At 47.3% G+C, this 24,049-nt stretch overlaps 1 protein-coding gene across 1 annotated transcript in view; it reads left to right on the forward strand.

Annotated features, from left to right (window-relative positions):
- The window catches only part of SLC15A1 (solute carrier family 15 member 1), a 47,777-nt gene extending 44,613 nt beyond the window's left edge, over nucleotides 1-3,164 (forward strand). The window contains exons 22-23 of the mRNA XM_055426589.2: nucleotides 1,150-1,257; nucleotides 2,382-3,164. Of these exons, the coding sequence (XP_055282564.1) occupies nucleotides 1,150-1,257; nucleotides 2,382-2,573 (300 nt within the window). The 3' untranslated portion in view covers nucleotides 2,574-3,164. The remainder of the gene's footprint in view (nucleotides 1-1,149; nucleotides 1,258-2,381) is intronic.
- Nucleotides 3,165-24,049: the final 20,885 nt, after the last annotated feature.

Raw genomic sequence — 24,049 nt, forward strand, 5'->3', positions numbered from 1 at the left:
CTCACAGTGTAAAGGAAAACTCTAGAAATGTGCGTCGATTACAGCAGGTTCTACTGAACATGGTTTTAGAGATTACCCAGTCTTATTTACTGAATAAGAATATTACTGTTTAGGAAATTCCCTGGCGATCCAGTGGTTAGGACTCGATGCTTTCTCAGCCAAGGGCACAGGTTCAATCCCTGATTAGGAAACTGAGACCCCACAAGCCTCATGGTGAGGCCCCCCCTCAAAAAAAAGGAGTATTGCTGTTTAGCATTATGAGTGTCCACCTATAGGTGTCTGAATTCCCAGTTATATGATAGAATCTGGGGCCCTAAGTAGGAAAAACTCTATTAATGACCATTACCAGGGTCAAGATGGTCAATGGCTTCCATGTTCTCAAACAAGCCCATCCGTAACAGCGCTCACATACAGCTCTGTGTCCTCACTGTCTTTAAGATTCACTTGAGGTCTCTTCATAACTCCCAGTAAACCCACCGCTTAAAGTCTCACTCTCAAAAGTTAAAAAATAGTATTGCTTTTGTGAACCTTTTAATAATGAGGCACATGTTGCTGATACCTGGATTAGAGCTTAGGTTCTGCACTGGCTTATCACAATACGGTCAGAGCCGTCATAACCCCCGCATGCCTAGCATCTTCACATTTTGCAGTAAAGACTGTAAATATGAGCTGGATGATCCTTTTCTGCAATGACTTCACAGTCTAGTTAAGGAGATGACTACAACACAGGTGACAAGAGTTTGTTTGGTGAGAAGTTTTGGTGACTTGGCTGGAAAACTCTCCAAAGAGCAAGGTGACAACACAGGGAGCAGCCTCCACTCAGGGTGAAGGCGGCGTCAGGCTGGGTGGCTTTGTTTGAGAATTCTTCTATGGAGATAGAATGGGTTCATCTGTAGATTTCATTAGGATGATAGCTCTGCAAGCATGCAGACAGTGAAGAACAAAGGACTCTTGTGTGCTCACACAACATGAGCATTTGGGAAGTCTCGTCATCCAAGTGATAGTCCTTTTCGCGTTTAAACCAACCCAGCTCTTAATGTGCCTTTTGGGGGGTCGATGGCCTCGTTGAGGACGTCGTTGAGTTAGGTGTGATCTCCTGCTCTGAGCTTGGCGTCTAACTTGGGACTCACTCTGCCTCATTTCCTTCAGGCTCCTTCCAACATGAAGTCAGTACTTCAAGCAGGGTGGCTGTTGACCGTGGCTGTCGGCAACATCATCGTGCTTATTGTGGCAGGAGCAGGCCAGTTCAGTGAACAGGTACGGATGCAAACAGAGATCGCGTGTACCTCTGTCTTATCTGTCGATGACCCTCCCTAGCCGTCTGTATATACACGTGGTCATCTCCGCTAATGGCCAAATAATACACTCAGACCCAGCCAGACAGAGCAGTTCCCTAACACCCTCACGGCCAAGCGTGCGCTCATTCTGCTGCTTTCTCCTTGGTGTTACCGCCGGCATGTAACCAGATGTAACCACGTGTGGTTAACAGGCTGCGCTGTGCTGTCTGTGCTCAGTCGTGTCCGACTCTTTGCGACCCCACAGACTATAGCCCACAAGGCACTTCTGTCCATGGAGATTCTCCAGGCAAGAATACTGGAGTGGGTTGCCATGCCCTCCTCCAGGGGATCTTCCTGACCCAGGGGTCAGACCCAGGGTCTCCCGCATTGCAGGCAGATTCTTTACTGTCTGAGCCACCAGGGAAGTGTGAGGTTAACATATCGACACCCTAATATCATTTACTATCAAAGGAAACTTCTTTTCCTAGTTTCATTGAATGCAGCTTAATGGCTCCAAACCAGGCATGTTATCCAGAAAGTTCCATGCCACTGAAAGTTAAAACCATTCTAAAGTTTGTCATAATTTTTCTCATTTAAAATGAGGGCTTTTCTGGTTCTAGAACTCTATCCCTCAGCACTCAGCATCTCTGCCTCGTAAAAGAGCTGTCCCTTAGCTCATCAGATTCATTACCAACCCCACCAGGACCCACCAGGGTCTATCCTGCCTGCTCATGACCTCACAATATTGCCAAAGGGTAATTTAGAACATTTCAGCACGTTCTTTTACCTTCAAGAGTACTGGCTGGTGTTCTCTTGGTCCAGCCTTTTGCCTTAAGACTTGGGTTTTTAGAGAATCTTTTCTCATTTTCTTATGGGTGTCTGCACTCCAGAGCTGTTAGAAGAATGTTATCATTACACTTGGGCATTCAGCAAAGGCTGGCCATTCTGGATCTGCGGCCATAGCCTACCGATTTTCCCTAACAACTGCATTTCCAACACCTCCGATCTGGATGTCGAAAGAAAAACTACCCGCAGTGTATACATGCATTCTCGTAACCTGTACTGTTTTTGTGTTTTTCCTGCTCCAACTCAAACTCTTCAAAGTGGGCCGAGTATGTTCTGTTTGCGGCATTGCTTCTGGTCGTCTGCGTAATATTTGCCATCATGGCTCGATTCTATACGTACGTCAACCCAGCAGAGATTGAAGCCCAGTTTGATAAGGATGACAAGGAAGATTACCTGAAAAAGAGTAACCCATACGCCAAGCCGGACTCCGTCTCACAGACACAAATGTGAACGTCAGGAAGCAAGCGGAGCCGGGGCTGGGCCCAGGGTGTGCCCAGGGGTCTGTCCCCTGGGGGCAGGACACTCTGTTGGGTGGCCTGTGACGGGGAAGACTTCAGAATTGTGGACCAAACCAAGACAGCTGCTTTCTAAGCAGCCGGCAATGAACCTGAAACTCCAAAAGAAGTTCTTTTGTTTGTTTGTTTTTAGAGAAGTCTTATTTAAAGCGCGCGCATGCACACACACACACTTTTATAACAGAGTCCATACTCTGCCTTAACTCCTTTTCCTAACACACAAATAAAGTTATTTCGGACTAACGTGAAGTTTTGAAATGGTGGCAAGGTTCCACGCTGTTTGCATCCCCACACTCTGTGGAAACAATGTTAAATGAGGGAAAAAGTGAACGCTTAGGCTTTTGAATGGTGCGTATTTATAATAAGGACCGGCTGGTATTGACTGAGAACTCGACCTTCTGTTTTTAGTTGTTTTTCCATTCCCTACCTCTGTGTAAATTATGTATGACTCGAAAAACCACTCAGGTAAAGGCAAGTCATGAGTTTTGGAGTTTCAACGGTATGAAATAAACTCTCATTCTCGAGAGTAATTGTCTGTGTATTGGGGGGCAGGGTAAGAAATCCTTAATGTGCTTCCCGACTATCCAAGTGGTGCCCGCTCTTTGGAATTTCATCAAAAGGTGACAAAAGCATGAACAAAGCAAGGCCCACATACAGGAAATTCCAGAAACAGGAAATGTCAAGGTTTGCTTCTTTTGGTCCTGCTTTTCTCAGGGGTATCTCTAACCTACACTTCTCTTTTATTATTAGAAGCTTCCTATGTGCATATTTCTGTACCATCTCAAAGGGTTTATCTCAATACTCATGAGCATTTTTCTGCTTGAATAAAAATCATTCCAAAATACTGTAAATACTCCCTGCCCAGTCCATCCTATAGATATTTATCATACAACCATTCCCAGGTGTCAGACCCAGAACGAGTCTGCCTTGACACTCTCATAAAAAACAAGCAACAGTTTATTTCAGACACACGCCAAGCTGTGAATGTAGGCACTGGTTCCTGGGTTTGGAGCTTGGATCTCTGAGACACCTCTGCACACGCTGATCATCGCACAGTGGAGAGGGAATGACGCAGAGACAAAGTCCAGAGTGAGAAACGCGAACGCGATGAGCGAAGCTTGCTGAGGGATCTCTTCAGTCCTTGGGAGCAAGTCCCCGGTCTCGACTGAGGAGGCTCTTTCTTCCATGGATATGTCGCCTTTCTCTCCGTTCACCGCGATCCACCAGCTTCTGTCTCCTAGAATGCAGTGGGTTCTCTTTCCCGTCAAAGACAAAAAAAAATCAGATCCTGAGACACTTAGTCCCGACCCACCCTCACTCACACACCCCTCCTGGCAAAGTCCTCTTCGTGTTTGGGATCCAGGCCACCTCCTCCAACAATCGTCCTGTCCCTCAGTTTTGTTACTGATTTAAGTTGCATTGGGCTTCCCTTGTGGCTCAGCCGGTAAAGAATCCGCCTGCAATGCGGGAGACCTGGGTTTGATCCCTGGGTCAGAAAGATCCTCTGGAGAAGGGAAAGGCTACCCACTGCAGTATTCTGTCCTGGAGAATTCCGTGCAGAAGTCCATGGTGTCGCAAAGAGTCGGACGCGACGGAGCAACTTTATCTTCACTTTGAGTCGCATGGACCCTGCTTGAGCCCTCGCCCAAGCTGGGTTCAAGCAGACAAGTAGCGAAACTGAAGCTGAGATCAACAGAGCACAAACTGTGTTCAGTAGCCGAAGAGCAGAGAGGTGGAGGCTGAGTTCACTGGCCAGCTGCTCACCCTGCTGGGGAGAGAGATTTCATTTCAGAGTAAAGACAAAGGGAAGTGAATTCAGGCTGATGATGGGAACGTATGCCATCTGCCCTGGGGGGTGCGGGAGGGCTTTTTCAAGGAAGTGGAGTGCCACTCTGCTTATGCTTTTCTGGTCCTCGGTGTCCGGTCATGGCTGTGAGCTCAGTTCAGTTCAGTTCAGTGGCTCAGTCGTGTCCGACTCTTTGCAACCCCGTGAATCACAGTATGCCAGGCCTCCCTGTCCATCACCAACTCCCGAAGTTCACTCAAATTCATGTCCATCGATTCGGTGATGCCATCCAGCCATCTCATTCTCTGTCGTCCCCTTCTCCTCCTGCCCCCAATCCCTCCCAGCATCAGAGTCTTTTCCAGTGAGTCAACTCGTCGCATGAGGTGGCCAAATTATTGCAGTTTCATCTTTAGCATCAGTCCTTCCAATGAACACCCAGGATTGATCTCCTTTAGAATGGACTGGTTGGATCTCCTTGCAGTCCAAGGGACTCTCAAGAGTCTTCTCCAGCACCACAGTTCAAAAGCATCAATTCTTCAGCGATCAGCTTTCTTCACAGTCCAACTCTCACATCCATACATGACCACGGGAAAAACCATAGCCTTGACTAGATGGACCTTGGTTGGCAAAGTAATGTCTCTGCTTTTTAATATACTATCTAGGTTGCTCATGACTTTCCTTCCAAGGAGCAAGCATCTTTTAATTTCATGGCTGCAATCACCATCTGCAGTGATTTTGGAGCCCAAAAAATAAAGTCTGACACTGTTTCCACTGTTTTCCCATCTATTTCCCATGAAGTGATGGGACCAGATGCCATGATCTTTGTTTTCTGAATGTTGAGCTTCAAGCCAAACTTTTCACTCTCCTCTTTCACTTTCCTCAAGAGGCTTTTGAGTTTATCTTCACTTTCTGCCATAAGGGTGGTGTCATCTGCATATCTGAGGTTATTGATATTTCTGCCAGCAATCTTGATTCCAGCTTGTGCTTCTTCCAGCCCAGTGTTCCTCATGATGTACTCTGCATATAAGTTAAACAAGCAAGGTGACAATATACAGCCTTGACGTACTCCTTTTCCTATTTGGAACCAGTCTGTTGTTCCATGTACAGTTCTGACTGTTGCTTCCTGACCTGCATACAGGTTTCTCAAGAGGCAGGTCAGGTGGTCTGGTATTCCCGTCTCTTTCAGAATTTTCCACAGTTTATTGTGATCCACACAGTCAAAGGCTTTGGCATAGTCAATGAAGCAGAAATAGATGTTTTTCTGGAACTCTCTTGCTTTCTCCATGATCCAGCGGATATTGGCAATTTGATCTCTGGTGCCTCTCCCTTTTCTAAAACCTGCTTGAACATCTGGGAGTTCACGGTTCACATATTGCTGAAGCCCGGCTTGGAGAAATTTGAGCATGACTTTACTAGCGTGTGAGATGAGTGCAATTGTGTGGTAGCTTGAGCTTTCTTTGGCATTGCCTTTCTTTGGGATTGTTGGTAGGGGTATCATTTAATATGCTAATGATGCTAACATAGTAAAATCAGTGTATAATGAGACTCAGGGTCTGTCGGAGATCAGATTCTGCTTCTATCTTGGTCCCAGCTGGTTCCATCTGTTTGTTTGTTTGTTTATAGCTTCCTTATCTCTAGACCCTTTAAACTTTTTGCTCACACCTGTTAAAGGAAGGGTTGGCAGGTTTTGAACAAAAACATGTGCATGTTGCCCTGACAACAGTTTGGCTGTCTCTCTTCTGCACTTCCATCACGCATCCCTTGGGTATTGAGACTGTCTAGCTTTCCCTGAATCGGAAGCTCTCTAACCGGAAGCTCTGTATCCTGTTGTCCATTTAATTTCCAGAAGTTGGTTGGCCTCTCTGTGTTAAATGCCAATTTAAAATCTCTTGGACTGCGAGGAATGAAATGGAAGAGGCTGAGAACTGAGCATTCGGCAGTGATTTGAATGACCTCGTTGACAAAGTCTAGTATGAAAGACGAGCTCTAAGGGACTATGGCTTTTGCCTCCCTGGTCATGTCTACCCCCAACTTACACAGTATGCCTTTGATGGGGGAAACCAGCAGTCACAGCGATGAGCACTCAGCTTCGTTACCCGACTCTTGTCAATGATCCAAGGAGAGCTCCTCCTAAATCCTCAAAAGATACTCTGGTCCTAACCCTTCTTACAGCTGCAGGGTAACATGGGCAACCTTGCAAAGCTCATTTTCCTCTCCTACGAAACGAAGAGAACATGACACAAACAGGTCTTTGCAATCCTTTGTTTCAGGGTGCCTGACACACACCAGGCTTCCAAATGTGGAGTGGAGTCCTGCTCCTCAATTGACTCTGATATTAACACTGAGCATGCTTTCCAGTTGGACAGGAAGCACAACTACGTGATCTCCATTGGCCTTTCAAGGATAAGAGGAAGGCCCGAGGGGCACCAGGGCACTTTGATCATTCGAGGTGAGTTTTTAGACTTCCCTGGTGGCTCAGATGGTAAAGCGTCTGCCTGCAATGTGGGAGACCTGGGTTCAATCCTTGGGTCGGGAAGATCTCCTAGAGAAGGAAATGGCAACCCACTCCAGTATTCTTGCCTGGAAAATCCCATGGGCGGAGGAGCCTGGTAGCTACAGTCCATCGGGTCACAAAGAGTCAGACACGACTGAGCGACTTTACTTTCTTTCTGTCTTTCTTCTTTCAGAGTAAACTTGCTGTGATCTTCCCATTTCTTCCAAACATATTCAAGACTGATGGGAGCCACCATGGGTGTTTTAGACTTTGTTCACAAGACTTTGAACAGTGGCAGGTGTCATGGGCAGGAGTGGCCGGGGAGGGGGGCTACTTGGGGCCAGATCCACGACCTCTGGTCTTCTGCCTTTTCCCTGGCCCCCATTTTTCTGTGCTTTACCCCTTTCTCTAAGTTCCAGGCTGATCGGTGTTTAAGCAAAATAATTCACTAATTTTAACGTTGGCTGTGTTGAAGTACGATCCTATGTGGGTTGGGAGAATGTCTGAAATGGAAATGAATTCCCTGGAAATAGCAGGATTTCATTTCTTTTACCTAAAAGCCAGAATATTGGGGGGTTTTTATGTTTTTTAATTTTTACTTTATATTGGAGTGTTTACAATATTTACTTACAATATTGTGTTAGTATAGCAGAGTAATTAGGTTATTCATATACATATATCTATTCTCTTTCAGATTCTAATCCATGTAGGTTATTATAGAGTATTGAGTAGAGTTGCCTGTGCGTATTATACAACAGGTCCTTATTGATTATCTATTTTATATATACTAGTGTGCATATGTTAATCCCATACTCTCAATTTATCCCTCCCTCTCCCCTTGCCTGTTTGGTAACCATAAGTTTGTTTTCTATGTCTGTGAGTCTGTTTCTGGTTTGTAAATAAGATTCTTTGTATCATTTTTCAGATTCCACATGTAAGTGATACCGTATATTTGTCTTTTTCTGTCTGACTTACTTCTCTTAGTATGATCATCTCCAGGTCCATCCATATTGCTGAAAATGGCATTATTTTATTCCTTTTATGGCTGAATAATATTCCATTGTACATATGTTCCACATCTTCTTTATCCATTGCTCTGCTGATGAGCATTGAAGTTGCTTCCACGTCCTGGCTATTGCGAACAGTCCTGCAGTGGACATTGGGGTGCATGTATCTTTTCAAATTATGATTTTCTCTGGATATATGTGCAGGAGTGGAATTCCTGGACCACATAGTAGCTCTGTTTTTGGTATTTTAAAGGGCCCTCCGTCCTGTTCACTGTAGTGGCTGCACCAATTTACATTCCTACCAACAGTGTCGGAGGGTCCCCTTCTCTCCACACCCTTTCCAGCATTCACTGTCTATAGACTTTTTGGTGGAGAATATTTCAAAAAGTGGTTATAATGTCCACATGAGTCTTATCAGTCTATTCTTGTTTTGCTTCCACATGACTCCATAATGTCGTTTTTTTTTTTTTTTTCTTTTTGGTGGTTCTTTCTTTCTTTCAGGGTACTAAGATATTTATTTTGCGGTCTATATTAGAATTTTTAAAAAGTTACTTCATTAAATGTATGTTCCAGTTTGATTTTTGTTAACCATTGTAGCCATGCATTCTGGACTTCTTTTTTTGAGGCTTCATTTTTTTTTGCTGACAAATAATAGTGGTTAACATTTACTGGACACTGAACATGGGCAGGCCTGTGAAGCACTTTACTGTGTCAAGTATAAGCATGTGGCCTTTGCAACAGCCCTATAGTGTAGATTACTGCTATTATTCTGATTCCACAAAGGAGGAAAAATCAGGAACTGAGAAACCAGGTAATCTGCCCAAGGTCACATCCACCATCTGGCTCCAGAGCCCAGGCCACCAACCACTACACAAACCCACCTCTCAACTGCCAATGCTTACTGGAGAGTATGGATTAAATGAATTTAATCCTTATAATGATACTAAAGAATGTCTTAATACCCCCATTTTAAAGATAGGAAAACTGAGGCATAACCAGCTTAATTAACTTGCCCGTAGCCGTATAGCCAGCACGAACCCGGGCCCGTCTGAGCAGGGACGAGTGCCTGCCTCTCCATCACCAGGCTGTCCAGTCTCCTTCGCGCTGTCAAATGCAGACGTGTGGTGGCAGGGCTGATGTACCAGGTCCGAGAGCAAAGGGGGACCGGACTGAGGGCCTCAGAGAAACACGGTTCACCTGATACCCAGGTGGACACCCAGGCCTGGCCTCGGTGATCAAAAGGGGCATTATAGGGAGGAGAAACTGGGAAGTCCTGCTCTCAAAGGATTACACGGAAAGGATTAAACACATTGCCATCTTCGAGAGAGCCAGGCCCTCCTGTAAAGATCTCCTGCCATCCTGGGACCCCTCCCCAGTCGCTCTGGGGTTTGCACGCCTCCAGCACCAGGGGGAGCCCATCACTGGCTTCTCCGGTGTCCTGGCGATCAGCTCTGAAGCGCCATGCCAGGCCCAGGGTCTCAGGTGTGGGGAAGCCAGCTTGGGAGGTGGGGTGTTGGGGGTGAGCCTCAGAGGTGGGGCCAGCAAGCCACAGCAAGGGCCAGAGAGGAAGAGCAGGCTGTTTTGTTCTCTTTTTTTTCATTGTGGCAAAATACTGGGTTGACCAATAAATTCATAGGAGGTTTTCTATAAGCTGTAATGGGGGGGCACCCAAAAGAACTTTTTGGCCAACCCAATACATACAAAATAAAGTTCACCACTGAGCCATTTTGAAGTTACAGAGTCCAGGGGTGTTATGAGCATCCATGTGGCTATACGACCGTCACCACTGGCCCACTCCAGAACTACTTTCATCTTGCAAAACAAACTTATCCTCATTGAACACCAACTCCCCACTACTCTGCCCCTCCTCCTGCAATTCCCCTTGCAGTCGCCTCCATCCTGTGGTGTCGAGGCTTGGCAGTCTTTCTGGAGAAGTCCTGCGTGTCAGGGGCCTCACCTCACCCCCAATCAAAAGCGATCAATAAGAGAGAACCCGGCTGGCCCAGGGCTCCAAGGGGTGTCAGCAAGGACACGGCCCGCCTCCAGCCCCTGCAGCCTTGTCCCCACTTCCCAAATCCTGCTGACTTCTGACCATTCAGAGCTCCAGGGTTTTTATCTGATGGAATGTTTGGCTTGTGCTAATGAAACTTGGAGGCTCCATACTGTGTGTGCATGCTAAGTCACTTCAGTCGTGTCCAACTCTTTACAATCGCATGGACTGTAGCCCGCCAGGCTACTCTGTCCAAGGGATTCTCCAGGCAAGAATACTGGAGTGGGTTGCCATGCCCTCCTCCAGGGGATCTTCCCAACCCAGGGATGAACCCACGTCTCTTATGTCTCCTGAGTTGGCAGGCAGGTACTTTACCACTAGCGCTGCTTGGGAAGCCCCCGGAGGCTCCACAAATGGGTTTAAAGGGAACAGGCAAGAGATCTGTAAGGCTGCTGTCCTGGTGCCCTCGAGACAGCCTTGCACTGGCCGGGCTCTGTCCTGTTGACTGCCTTTGATCAGGGGTGAGCTGAGGCCCCTGACACGCAGGACTTCACCAGAAAGCCTGCCAGGCCTCCGACATCACAGGATGGAGAACATCCTTGTGCTTTTTAAGGCCAAAGGCCACTGTGGGGCCCTAAGAGCTTTCTACTCGTGCAGGAGTCAGAGGATGGGTTCAGATGGTGGGCCTCTGTGCCTGGGGATTGTCCTGTCCTCAGCGCTGAGTGAAGAAGTGCTTCCCTGGACACTTCCTATCTCATGCGCGGCTCCTAAAATGGTCTCTGCCCCCATCACCACAGGCAAGAGGAGGGAGGTGCAGGCCAACTCACAGAACTCACTCTGACAGGTTCTCAGCTTTGCAATCACCAGCAAAAAGGTGCCAGGAGCCCTTCCCTGAAGGGCCCCTTTGGGCAGAGAGGACGTTCCCAGCTGCCCTCTGCTATCCAGCAGATTTCTATCTCTGTAAGACTCACCCTCAGTAGGCAAACCTGGAGTAAGACTAACCTTCAATCAGTCATCCGTCTTAACTTGGGTCCTTGCTTTGGTTTTCAAATCTGCAAAGAATTCTTCCTACGTCCCATCAGCTACTAATAGCACAGCCCATGTGTGTCCACGAAGTGTTGACGACCTGCAGCAGGCGGCCCAGCTGGGAGCGACGGAGCCCTCACTTGGGAATTCACGCTCTTAGAAGAAGTGAAAGCTCTCCCCCCACCACACCGCTGCCCCTTTTTCCCCTCCCTCCTTCTCTGCAGCCCCCCATCTCCCAGCACCCCCAAGCCAGAAAGAGAGGCCTCACCAGAAACCCAACCCTGATGGCATCTTGACCTTGGACCTCCAGCCTCCAGAACTGTATGTAAGTAAATTAATTTCTGTTGTTGAAGCCACCTCGGTATGTGGCATTTTGAGGCAGCCCAAGCTGACTAATACAGGAGCCACCTGTCCCCGGCTGTGAGGCACGGGGGGTGGGGGGTGTCCCGGGACATTCTTGGGCAAACGGGGACAGGCTGGTCAGCCTAATTTAGGAGACAATGCGTGTAAAGTGTTCGGGCTTCCTACAGTGCCTGGCAAGTGGTAAGTGCGCTATCAATACAATGATTATTTCATCCCTGCAACTATCTAGTCAGCACCTACATGGTGCTCAATGCAGTTTAACACACTAGGGGTACAAAATAGATAAAGCCTGCTGTCGTGGAGGTGGTGAGCATTTACCGAGTCCCCAGACCAGTCTGTGATGGGTTGGATCAGGGATGTGTCAGAATGGGGCTACAAAGCTCGAGCTGGCCTGGGCTCTGGGGAGGTGGCCCTCGGGCACTTCTCTCCGCTGTCCCCCAGCAGAGGCCACCAATCAAGGCCGTCACTTCGGTTGCTTCCTGTTTCTAAGAAACAGAAACCGGAGAATCTGGGTAGCACTGTGGTCCTGGTTAAAGGACCACAGGTGTTTTACCGAATGGCCCTGGGCAAGCCCAGCCCGGATTCTTCCTTTTGACTAAGCAGAAAAGAAAAAAGTGAATTGAAAGTAGCTCAGTTGTGTCCGACTCTTTGTGACTATATAGTCCATGGGATTCTCTAGGCCAGAATACTGGAGTGGGTAGCCTTTTCCTTCTCCAGGGGATCTTCCCAACCCAGAGATCGAACCCAGGTCTCCCACATTGCAGGTGGATTCTTTACCAGCTGAGCCACAAGGGAAGCCCAAGAATACTGGAGAGGGTAGCCAACAAAGGTCTGTCTAGTCAAAGCTATGTTTTTTTCCAGTGGTCATGTATGGATGTGAGAGTTGGACTATAAAGAAAGCTGAGTGCCGAAGAATTGACGCTTTTAAACTGTGGTGTTGGAGAAGGCTTTTGAGAGTCCAACCCTTGGACTGCAAAGAGATCAAACCAGTCCATCCTAAAGAAAATCAGTCCTGAATATTCATTGGAAGTACTGATGCTGAAGCTGCAACTCCAATACTTTGGCCACCTGATGTGAAGAGCTGACTCATTTGAAAAGACCCTGATGCTGGGAAAGATTGAAGGCGGGAGGAGAAGGGGACGGCAGAGGATGAGACGGTTGGATGGCATCACCGACTCAATGGAGTTTGAGTAAACTCCGGGAGTTGGTGATGGACAGGGAGGCCTGGGGTGCTGCAGTCCATGGGGTGGCAAAGAGCCGGACATGACTGAGCGACTGAACTGAAGCCTATCCCGTCTCCAGCGGATCTTCCCCACCCAGGAATCGAACCAAGGTCTCCAGTATAGAGGCGGATTCTTTACCAACTGATCTATCAGGGAAGCCAGGCCGTCACAAACTGCTCTCCTGGAAGTTCCCCAGTTTGGCCACAAGATGGCAGAAGAGAACATCCCTGGGAAAACTTGGGACAACGTGCCAGCTTTTGTAAATGTCGGGAATACCTTATTAGGAATGTTTCATGAATGCGCATACGAAGGTCTCATCATACACTATGTATTTTTTTTTCTAAGCGTTTCATTCTCGGGACTGGCATGAATAGACTGTTCTCTCTGAACTCGGGTACAGATTCCAGCAGGGGTCGCTGTTCCCCGATTTGGCACCAGGCAGCATCAGGAAGCCACTGGCTTTGTGTAATTGGGGGAAAAACTTAAATTTATTTATCAAGCGCGTCAGTGTGCATTATTTAACTTACATCCTCATCCACTCACTTATTTGTACTGTACATATTTATTAAGCTTCTCCCATTTTTCAGACACTGATATAGGCCAGATAAACTAATAAATGTAGTGTCTGGTGCTGATAAGCGCTATGAAGCAAAAAATAAACTAGTGAGGGGTGAAGCCTGATGTTTAGAAGGAACAGCCCAGGAGGGCCTCTCTGAAATGGTGACATCTGAGCAGAGACCTGCAGGGAGTCAGGGAGCAAGACAGGGAAAGAACATTCTGGAGGATCCTGACAAGAGCAGGTGCTTGAGATGGGAATAGGGTTCATGGGTCTAAGAACAGCCAAGAGGCGCCCACTTCCGGAGTGTGGTGAGCGCAGGATGAGGGCAGGGCGACCAGACTGGTCGTGTGGGGCCTTTGGAGGTCGTGATAAGACCTGGGGTTCTTTCCTGTGTGTATCGGGAAGCTGTCAATGGTTCTCAACCTGGGCTGCTCCTTAGCATCATCTGAGGAGCCCCAGTGCCTGTACCTCCCTAGACCCAGATTCAGCATTCCGGGGTTGTAGCCTGGGCATCTGGGTGTTTTTCTAAACACAACAGGGAGTATCAGTGATCAAGGATGACACACAGCTTTCGCTATCATGCAAGAGCACAATAGAAGCTGTCAAAGGCAGTGGCAGCACTCTGAGCCTGTGTGCCTTTCAGGAACAACTTTGGAGCTAGTGAGTGTGTGGAAGCGTGGTGTGGGCCACTGAGAACAACTATTCAAAACTATGAACTTTAAGCTGGAACTCCTGTCTCCCATCAACACTAGTGAATCTTTCCTGGGGAAAAGGCAACTTCTAAAGCACCGTGAGTCACTCGAAGGTGTGTGATGACCAGCGCAGAAAGCAGGATGGTACAGCTGAAACACGGGCGTGTGTCTGTTTCTGTAACTATGTCAGGTGTGTTTAGATGTAAACTCTCCAAGGCACGGTTCAGATTTCCTCGGTGCTGTTAGAACAGATTATCGGGTAGGTATGTTATTTAGTAGTGATTAAGTGCGTGTGAAGCCTTTTGACTGGTCTTTGAAATTTCTATCTCATTGAAATTTTTAAAAATTTCAGAGAATGGTGGGCCCTAAACCATGTGGTTTTAGCAGCAGAGCTAGGAAGCAGCACTGTACCAGCCCTTAGTTAACGGTGGTGTGAGGCTTTCAGTTGCCGTTCCCTTAGGAGCTCAGCAGGATTGTGTGCAGAGTGGCCGGTCACCTGCTACCCCAAGTTCATTTTGACAAGCTAGAGGTGAGGCACCCAGAAAGCCTTCTCACCAGAGATTTGGGTGCATGAAATCTGCCCTCACCCACCTGAATCAAAATGACTGTCCAAACTCTGTACTAATGTAGTATATTCTTTTAATTAACGTTTTAAATCAAATCAGTACATGCAGTCTAAAAAGACAGAGATCTCTACAAGGCTTGTTTTGCAAAATATCAATCCACCATTTTCCCTCCCCCAGCCAATTTCCACTCCCTAGAGGCACCACTTTGAACTGTTTCAAACAGTCTGAGGGTTTATCTCCAAATAGCATGCTTACATAACTACTTGTTGGTTTCTCAGTTTTCAACTGTATATATTAGCTTCCTACTGTAGACCAACGGGATTTAGCTCTTCTTCACAGACCCTGATGCTGGGAAAGATTGAAGGCAGGAGGAAAGGGGAGCGACAGAGGATGAGATGGTTGGATGGCATCACCAACTCAATGGACATGAGTTTGGGCAAACTCCAGGAGATGGTGAAGGACAGGGAAGCCTGGTGTGCTGCAGCCCATGGGGTCGAATAGGACCAGACACGGCTGAGCGAAGGAACAACAACACACATACCTTGGATTTGCTGCAAATGCACACTTGTATCCATCCAATACAGCTTCATTGTAATTTTAGTTAAATTAATATTTAGTTAGATTTATTTATTATTATATTAGATTCATTTAGTTAGATTAATATTAATATTCCAGTACTTCCCTGGTGGCTCAGATGGTAAAGCGTCTGCCTACAGTGCGGGAGACCTGGGTTCGATCCCTGGGTTGGGAAGACCCTCTGGAGAAGGAAATGGCAACCCACTCAAGTATTCTTTCCTGGAAAATCCCATGGACGGAGGAGCATAGTAGCTTACAGTCCACGGGGCTGCAAAGAGCTGGACATGACTAGCGACTTCCCTTTCTTTCTTTCTTTCAATATTCCCCGTCACATTATTCAGTTCAGTTCAGCTCAGTTGCTCAGTCGTGTCTGACTCTTTGCGACCCCATGAATCACAGCACGCCAGGCCTCCCTGTCCATCACCAACTCCCCGAGTTCACTCAAACTCATGTCCATCGAGTCGGTGATGCCATCCAGCCATCTCATTCTCTGTCGTACCCGTCTCCTCCCGCCCCCAATCCCTCCCAGCATCAGACTCTTTTCCAGTGAGTCAACTCGTCGCATGAGGTGGCCAAAGTATTGGAGTTTCAGCTTTAGCATCAGTCCTTCCAATGAACACCCAGGACTGATCTCCTTTAGAATGCCATTTTCACATAAGCTACATATTGTTCTAACACTCGTTTTTACTTCTCTGCACAATACCATAGTTTGGTTTCCCTGGAGTTAATTATTCTTTTAAAAATTTGCTTTCTTCTCTATATATTTTTACTAATTCAGCCTCCAAATCTTCCTTGGTTTAGTAAATTGCCTCTCAAAATGGTCAGATACACTAAATGTTCTATCAGCTTCATCATCTTAAAGAGGTTTCGTCTGGAAGATTCTGAAGAACTCCAATTTGGAAGACAGAGAGAGCCTTTTGAAAGTATCCTGGGGTCCTCCGTGCCTCTCTGCTTTGTCACCTCCTATATTGTGTAGCCCATGTCATTTTTTGTTTGTTTGTTTTCTTGATTCATTGCTTTTTTTTTTTTGGTGGGGAACTTTTCTGTATAGCTTGCTGAGAAATGAAACACGGGAGGGAGATTTTTTTCTAAGGTTTTGAGTGAAAACATTTTTATCTTTCTTCCCCATTTGATTGGCACTGAGCTGGGTGTAGAACTCCAGCCGGAAGCCACGTATCCCGGGGACTTTGAAAGCATGCCTCCATTCGAGCTTTCGGTGTTGCTATTGCAAAGCCCAAGCCGTTCTGGTTATTGATCGTTTGTATGAAAACATGTTTCTCTCTAGAAGGCTGTAGAATCATCTCTTGGATTCTAGTAAATTGAAATTTTTGGTGATGTATATTGCTTCAGCGTCCATTTATAGCCATTATGCTGGCTGCTCAGTTCAGTTCAGTCGCTCAGTCGTGTCCGACTCTTTGCGACCCCATGAATCACAGCACACCAGGCCTCCCTGTCCACCACCAACTCCCAGAGTTCACTCAAACCCATGTCCATCAAGTCGGTGATGCCATCCAGCCATCTCATTCTCTGTCGTCCCCGTCTCCTCCCACCCCCAATCCCTCCCAGCATCAGAGTCTTTTACAGTGAGTCAACTCATCGCATGAGGTGGCCAAAGTACTGGAGTTTCAGCTTTAGCATCAGTCCTTCCAGTGAACACCCAGGATTGATCTCCTTTAGAATGGACTGGCTGGATCTCGTTGCAATCCAGGGGACTGGCTGGATCTCCTTGCAATCCAAGGGACTCTCAAGAGTCTTCTCCAGCACCACAGTTCAAAAGCATCAATTCTTCGGCCATCAGCTTTCTTCACAGTCCAACTCTCACATCGGGGCCTTTTTATCTGGAAAGTCCTGTCCTTGGTTCTGGACATCGTCATGAATTTTAATTCTCTCCCTTCCATATCCCCTGCTTCCTGTGGGTGTGTGCATGTGTGCTCAGTCAGGTCCCACTCTTTGTGACCCCATTAACTGTAGCCCACCAGGCTCCTCTGAGCGTGGAATTTTCCAGGCAAGAACACTGGAGTGTGTTGCCATTTCCTTCTCCAGGGGATCTTCCCAACCCAGGGATTGAACCCACATTGCTTCCTCTAGAACTTCCATTATTTAGATGCTATTCCTCTTGACCAGGCTCTAATTTTCTTATCATTTCTTTCTTATCCTTTCTCTCCTCTCCCTATTTTTTTTATTGTTTTACTTTTGAAAAATCCTGTTTATTTTCCAAATTCCCTATTTATTTTTTCTTAATTCCTACCAACTTTGATTCAAAGAGTCTTTTTAATTATCTAAATTATTTTTGATGGTCTCCAGCATGTCTTTCATGACATGCTGGAGTATCTTCTCTCCTAACTTTTAGACTATGCCCATGGGTATTTTGAAGTATTTTCCCCCTATCTAGTCTCTGGTCCCTCCGTGTTGCTTTTCCTCAAATGTCTTGTGATTCTTGGCCATCAGTTCATGTTTAAGAGAAGGGATCTGAAGAACTGCTTGGAAGTTCTGTGTGCATGGTTTTCATGCTAGGGAAATCTGCATGAGCCATTTTATTGCAGAACCCAGAAGTTGGTGTTTTTAGATATTTGTTGATTCAGACCAGAGTGTGACTGTCCTGAGCTCTGAGTCAGGTGGCAGGGGAGGTAGAGCTTAGCATTCAGTGTATAAACCTTCATTTACATCCTGTGTGTGCCAGCTGTCCCCAAGCCCTTGACTCTGGATTTTACCCTCTCCAGAGACTAAGCCACCAGGGAGGTGCTGGGGAGGAGATGCACCAGCTGTGTAGGAATGGATGGTGCTGCACTGTCCTTAGTTGCTCAGTGGTGTCCAACTCTCTGTGACCCGATGGTCTATAGCCCGCCAGGCTCTCTGTCCAAGGGATTCTCCAGGCAAGAATACTGGAGTGGGTTGCCATGCCCTCCTCCAGGGGATCTTCCCAACTCAGGGATGAAACCCAGGTCTCCCGCATTGCAGGCGGATTCTTTACCATCTGAGCCTCCAGGGAAGCCCCTGAATGGATGGTGGGGGAGCGTAACCGTCTGATTCCACGTGCTGCCCACCTTCCTGCAGGCTCCCCGAGGTGGGGTGCTGCTGATTCCTGCGATGGTGTGCATGGGCGTGTGCGATTTGAGTTGCTGGATAGCTTCCTCCCTATAAAACCTGGAAGCCAGCTCTCTGAATGGGCTAAGTTACTCACCACCCATCTATCTGCTTTTCAGCTTCTAAACTTGTCAATATTGACTTCTCTCCAACTCTTTGAATTGATACATTAAAAGAATTCTTTTTCCACCATCCTCACTGTCGTTTAGTGAGTTGATGGAGTAGATGTAAATGTGTGTACTCAGTCCTCTGTCCAGAAGTCCACTGCCTTCGTGCCCCAGCTCTATAACTGCCGCCTTTCTTCTGATTGAACAGACTTGCTGTCTTTACTCTTTCCAACATCTTATTCCAGACGCCTGGAAAGGCTGCCTTCTCCCCGGGTCTAGTTTAGCAACCTGTTCTTCCCAAGTCCTGCAGAGGTTAGCTCACCCCACACTCTCCTGCCTTTGGACTTCAAGCCGTAAACCAGTCTGTGGCACCCACTCAGGACAGACCTGGTGGGGCTGAAAATCCTGGGGTCCAGGGAGAGTAGAAGTTATTTATCCCTTTAGATATCCTGACACTGAGAACCAGGCGGCCTCAAATCCTAATCTGGCCACCTCACATCCAGAGAACTTGTTTTCTGATTTGTCTTTCATTCCCACCCACCCCCACAGCTGCTTAGACTTAGAAAAAGGGAAAAACACCCTTCGTGTGCTTGTCTTTGACTGCAAGTAAGAGAAATCCCAAGCCACACTGACGGACGTAACGTGGACCTTTTTTTGGCTACGTGCTTGAAAGTCCAAAGATGAGCAGGCTTCCGGGCTGGCTGAGCCAGCTGCTCGGTGATGTCGGCAGCGGCTCCGTTCTTGCACTCTCTGTTTCCTTTCAGCTTTTCCTCTCATTTCATTCTGAAACCGACTCCCCTCAGGGTTATACGGGCCATGCTGGCAGCAGTAGTCCCGCGGTCATGGTCGATTTCACGACATGACAGAGGAGAGACTTTCACCTCAAAGTCCTTCCCTTCATGCGGGCCACCCGCCCACCGACGACTGCACTCCTCGCTGTTAGCGGAATGTGCGCAGCCGGCTCGGGTCCGCGCGGTGGGGAGGCTCCTCAGGAGGCTGGGACAGGGTACTGGAGGCGAGCGCCTTCAAACTAGGGTGGCGGTCATGGGGCCGGATGAGAAGGAAGAGTTCTCAGGGGGACTTCATTTGAGGCGATTGGAAAATCAAGCAGGGGAGCATCAAGGACCAGTGGAGGAGACTTGGGGGCAGGAGAATTTGGAGGGAGAGAAAGACGCCTGGGGGCCTGACATCGCTCAGGCCCTGGTGTGGGTTGAATTGAGTCCCCAGAAGGAGAGGGTGTCCTCACCCTGTTTCCTGGGAACATGACCTGATCTGGACTTGGTCTTTGCAGATGTCATCAAGTGAAGGTGAGGTCATCCTAGAATAGGGTGGGCCCTTTATCCAATATGACTGGATGACTGGTGTCTTTTTTTTTTTTCTTAATATTTATTTATTTGGCTGCACTGGGTCTTAGCTGCAGCATGTGGGATCTAGTTCCCTGAGCAGGGATCGAACCCAGGCTCCCTGTCTTGGGAGCAGAGTCTTAGCCACTGGACCACCAGGAAAGTCCCAACTGGTGTCTTTCTAGGAAGAGAAGGGATGCAGAGACACAGCGTCATGAGGAAGGCAGAGACTGAAGTGAGGCAACTACAAGCCCATGCTGCCCAGGCTGGCTGACCGGCAGGACCAGAAGTTAAGGGAAATGTCTAGAACAGAGTCTCTGCTAGAGCCTCCTGAGAGAGCCTGGCCCTGCCAACAGCTGGCACTTGACTATTAGACTCCTGGACTCAAGAGCTTTAAGAGAATGAAGTTCTGCTTTTCTAAGCCACCCAGTTGGTGATAATTTGTTACGGCGGCTCTAAGAAACTCACACCCACCCCAGCAGACAACAGACGGCACCAGCAAGGTGGGGAAGTGAGACGAGTCTAGAGGAACCAGAAGGAGAAAAGAGTGTGGGTGAGGCTTGGGGGAGATCACATCGATCAAGAACCTGGCTGTGGTGGAGACCTTACCAGTGTGAGACTGAAGAAGGGAGCAGGTCCTGGAACCCGGAGCAGGCAGCCCAGCTGGGGGGGAGGGCTGGGGCCCTTGGAGGAGGGGATGCGGCCAGCCCAAGACCACCAGGGGGGAGAGATGCCCTGACCTCCCTCTCCACCCCCCAGCTTCCCACTGGCTGAACCCAACCAGAGCAAGGCAGCCCGGTGGGCAGTTCACCTAGACAGTCTCCTGCAGCACAGGGCAGACGTGGGGTGGGGTGGGGTGGAGAGAATGGACCCAGAAAGGCCCATGGAAAATATTCCTCAGAAAAGAATGGAGAATGTGGTTTTAGCTGGAACCTTCTGATGGGCTTCCCCATTGGCTCCGTGGGTAAAGAATCTGCTTGCCATGCAAGAGACTCAGGAGACATGGGTTCGATCCCTTGTCGGGAAGATCCCCTGGAGGAGGGCATGACAACACACTCCAGTATTCTTGCCTGGTGAATCCCATGGACAGAGGAGCCTGGTGGGCTACAGTCCATGGGGTTGCAAAGAACCTTCTGAGAGAAACCACAAATAGGCTGGTTCCCTAACCAGCTGACGTGAACTAGCTTCTTGGTTCCTAGCTGGAACCAAGCTGGAATGGGTCTTGGGGCCAGGGGCATGGTGTGGGGCTGGGAGGCCACACCTCCCATTCCAGCTGCCTGCTCCAGACCCCCTCATGGGTCTCACCTGACTTCTGTTCCAGCCTCTACAAAAGGTTACCGTGCCTGGGACCATATTCCCAATAACTCGGCACTCCCTTCACATTTCAGATTTAGGCTTGAAACAACAAAAGGCTAGCATATTACCTTGGAATCACTCAGACCCTTTATTATGGCATAAAAGGCAGAGTGTTTAATAGGCAAATAAAATAATGAGAATTGAAAACTATACCTTGGAATAAAGCAAATAACCAAATTCCAGTTAAAAACAAGACTGCTGTGCCCTCTGTTTTTGTGGGGTTTTTCGGTTTGTTTTTATTTCAAATTTGAGCTTTTTTACAAAGTTTTCTGTTGTTTGTCATATTTTGCATTAATTTGTCATTACGAGAAGATAAAGTTATTTGGGTTCTACACATATCCAGAAAATGAAAAGCAAATGAGAATTTTTTTCTACTTAATTCTGAATTGCCTCAGTGGCCTGTTTTTACAGAGTATTTTATATAACAGCTCCAGTCAACATTAATCTGTGAAGTAAACATTTTCAAGGGCAGAGGACTCAGAATTATAGTTCTGATATAGAACAAAGCCATCCATTACTATCCCTTCTGCATAAGTCTTTCATCCTCATTAAATTGTAAAAATGATGAAGTGGTGGCCTCCATGAGAAATGTAAAGTGTTTTTTAATGAAAAGATACATTTGAGGGAGAGGATTTTATTTATAGACGGTCATAACCATATTCATCAAGTTAATGGAGCCATGTTGGATAGGTGTCCAATAAATCATTCCTATTTTATAAAAGCTATCCTGAGCTTCCTCACCAACAGATCTGCACATATTAAAATGGCTAGAGCTGGGATTTGTGGGGGCCAAATCACCATTACAAAAAAGAAATAATTATTAAAGCAATTGCTACCATTTATTGAGCTCTTCGGAGAAGGCAATGGCAAGCCACTCCAGTACTCTTGCCTAGAAAATCCCATGGATGGAGGAGCCTGGTAGGCTGCAGTCCGTGGGGTCGCTAAGGGTCGGACACAACTGAGCGAATTCACTTTCACTTTTCACTTTCACATATTGGAGAAGGAAATGGCAACCCACTCTAGTGTTCTTGCCTGGAGAATCCCAGGGACGGGGGAGCCTGGTGGGCTGCCGTCTATGGGGTCACACAGAGTCAGACATGACTGAAGTGACTTAGCAGCAGCAGCAGCAGCAGCAGCATTGAGCTCTTACCGTACCTGATCCACACACATGAATTCATTGACTCTTCACGACAGCCCTTTGGGGTCTGCTCATTTTACAGATGGGACCCAGGCCCTGTCCAATGACAGGCCATGTTTTGGCCACAATGCTTTTCATCCTGCTATTGAAAAAGGGTTTTCTCCCTTTTTGTGTAAAACAAAATTCAAGATATGATTTTAAGAAAAGCTACAGTTCAAGTGCAAACTGATAAGAACCTGGATTACAAGTTCAGTTCAGTTCAGTTCAGTCGCTCAGTCAGGTCCGACTCTCCGTGACCCCACGAATCACAGCACGCCAGGCCTCCCTGTCCATCACCAACTCCCGGAGTTCACTCAACCTCTTGTCCACAGAGTCAGTGATGCCATCCAGCCATCTCATTCTCTGTTGTCCCCTTCTCCTCCCACCCCCAACCTTTCCCAGCATCAAAGTCTTTTCCAGTGAGTCAACTCGTCGCATGAGGTGGCCAAAGTATTGCAGTTTCAGCTTTAGCATCAGTCCTTCCAATGAACACCCAGGATTGATCTCCTTTAGAATGGACTGGTTGGATCTCCTTGCAGTCCAAGGGACTCTCAAGAGTCTTCTCCAACACCACAGTTCAAAAGCATCAATTCTTCGGCGATCAGCTTTCTTCACAGTCCAACTCTCACATCCATACATAACCACGGGAAAAACCATAGCCTTGACTAGACGGACCTTTGTTGGCAAAGTAATGTCTCTGCTTTTTAATATACTATCAAGGTTGGTTATAACTTTCCTTCCAAGGAGTAAGCGTCTTTTAATTTCCTGGCTGCAATCAGCATCTGTAGTGATTTTGGAGCCCCCCAAAAATAAAGTCTGACACTGTTTCCACTGTTTTTCCATCTATTTCCCATGAAGTGATGGGACCAGATACCATGATCTTTGTTTTTTGAATGTTGAGCTTCAAGCCAACCTTTTCACTCTCCTCTTTCACTTTCATCAAGACTGACCATGAAAATACAAAAAAAAAAAAAAAGAAATCTTCAAAAATGAAGTCAGTGAAATCTTCAAAAGTGAAGTCATTCACCCTAAATGACTTTGTGAAATTGTTGTTTCAGTCACTAAATCATGTTTGACTCTGTGACCGTGTGGACTATAGCCCACCAGGCTTCTCTCCATGGGATTCTCCAGGCAAGAATACTGGAGTGGGTTGCCACTCCCTTCTCCAGGGGATCTTCCTGGCCCAGGAATCGAACCCGCATCCCCTGCACTGGCAGGCAGGTTCTTCACTACTGAGCCACCAGGGAAACTTGTGAAACTAACACTCATGTAAAAATGCAAGTTTTGAAATTAACACTCGTATAAAAATACAAGTTCCTGTTTGACTAATTAACATTGGGGACTAGATGAACTACTTCTGAAGCTGACATGAACAAATAAACATACAAGGATACCAGAAAATCCTAAACAAGAAGACCACCGAGGAAAGACTCCCCTACAGGACAATGTCAAGAACTGGGAAGAGTGGGAGATTTTACCCTTCTTAGGAGCCAACAAGCTACCCCACCACAGTTTCATGATGCTGGTAGAAGACATGAGATCCCTCGGTAAATCTGAAGTGTCAGCATTAGCAACATTTTCCTGTGTAGGTTCCCCAAGCCTTAATCCCCGGAGTGACTTGAAGAGGGCCAGGTGGGTTGCGTGAAAGGAGAGAGACCCTGCGCTCAGGAAGCCTGAATCTTTCACGAGAGGCAGGACCACGCATACCTGTTGCTTCCAGGACACACTGCCTCTGTCTCCCAAGTCTGTCTGCTATACACATATCCTTGAAAGACAGCCCAGAACAAAGGCGTCTTCAGCTCAAAAGATGTGCCAAAATGCAAGAGACCCAAAGGCGACTGTCTCCTGGCAGATCACACATTATGCAACTCTATAATTAAAACAGGAAATGTGGGTCATGAAAAGACAAACCAATGGAATGGGACATAAAGATCAAAACAGACCCAAATAGGGCTCCCCTGGTAGTCCAAGTGGTTAAAAATCCTCCTTGCAATGCAGGGGACACCGGTTCAATCCCTGGTCCGGGAAAATCCCATATGCTGCAGGGCAACTAAGTCCTGGA

Source organism: Moschus berezovskii, chromosome 13 (genome assembly GCF_049115385.1).
Source record: "Moschus berezovskii isolate FMDL1 chromosome 13, NW_MosBer_1.0, whole genome shotgun sequence".
Taxonomy (NCBI): Eukaryota; Metazoa; Chordata; class Mammalia; order Artiodactyla; family Moschidae; genus Moschus; species Moschus berezovskii.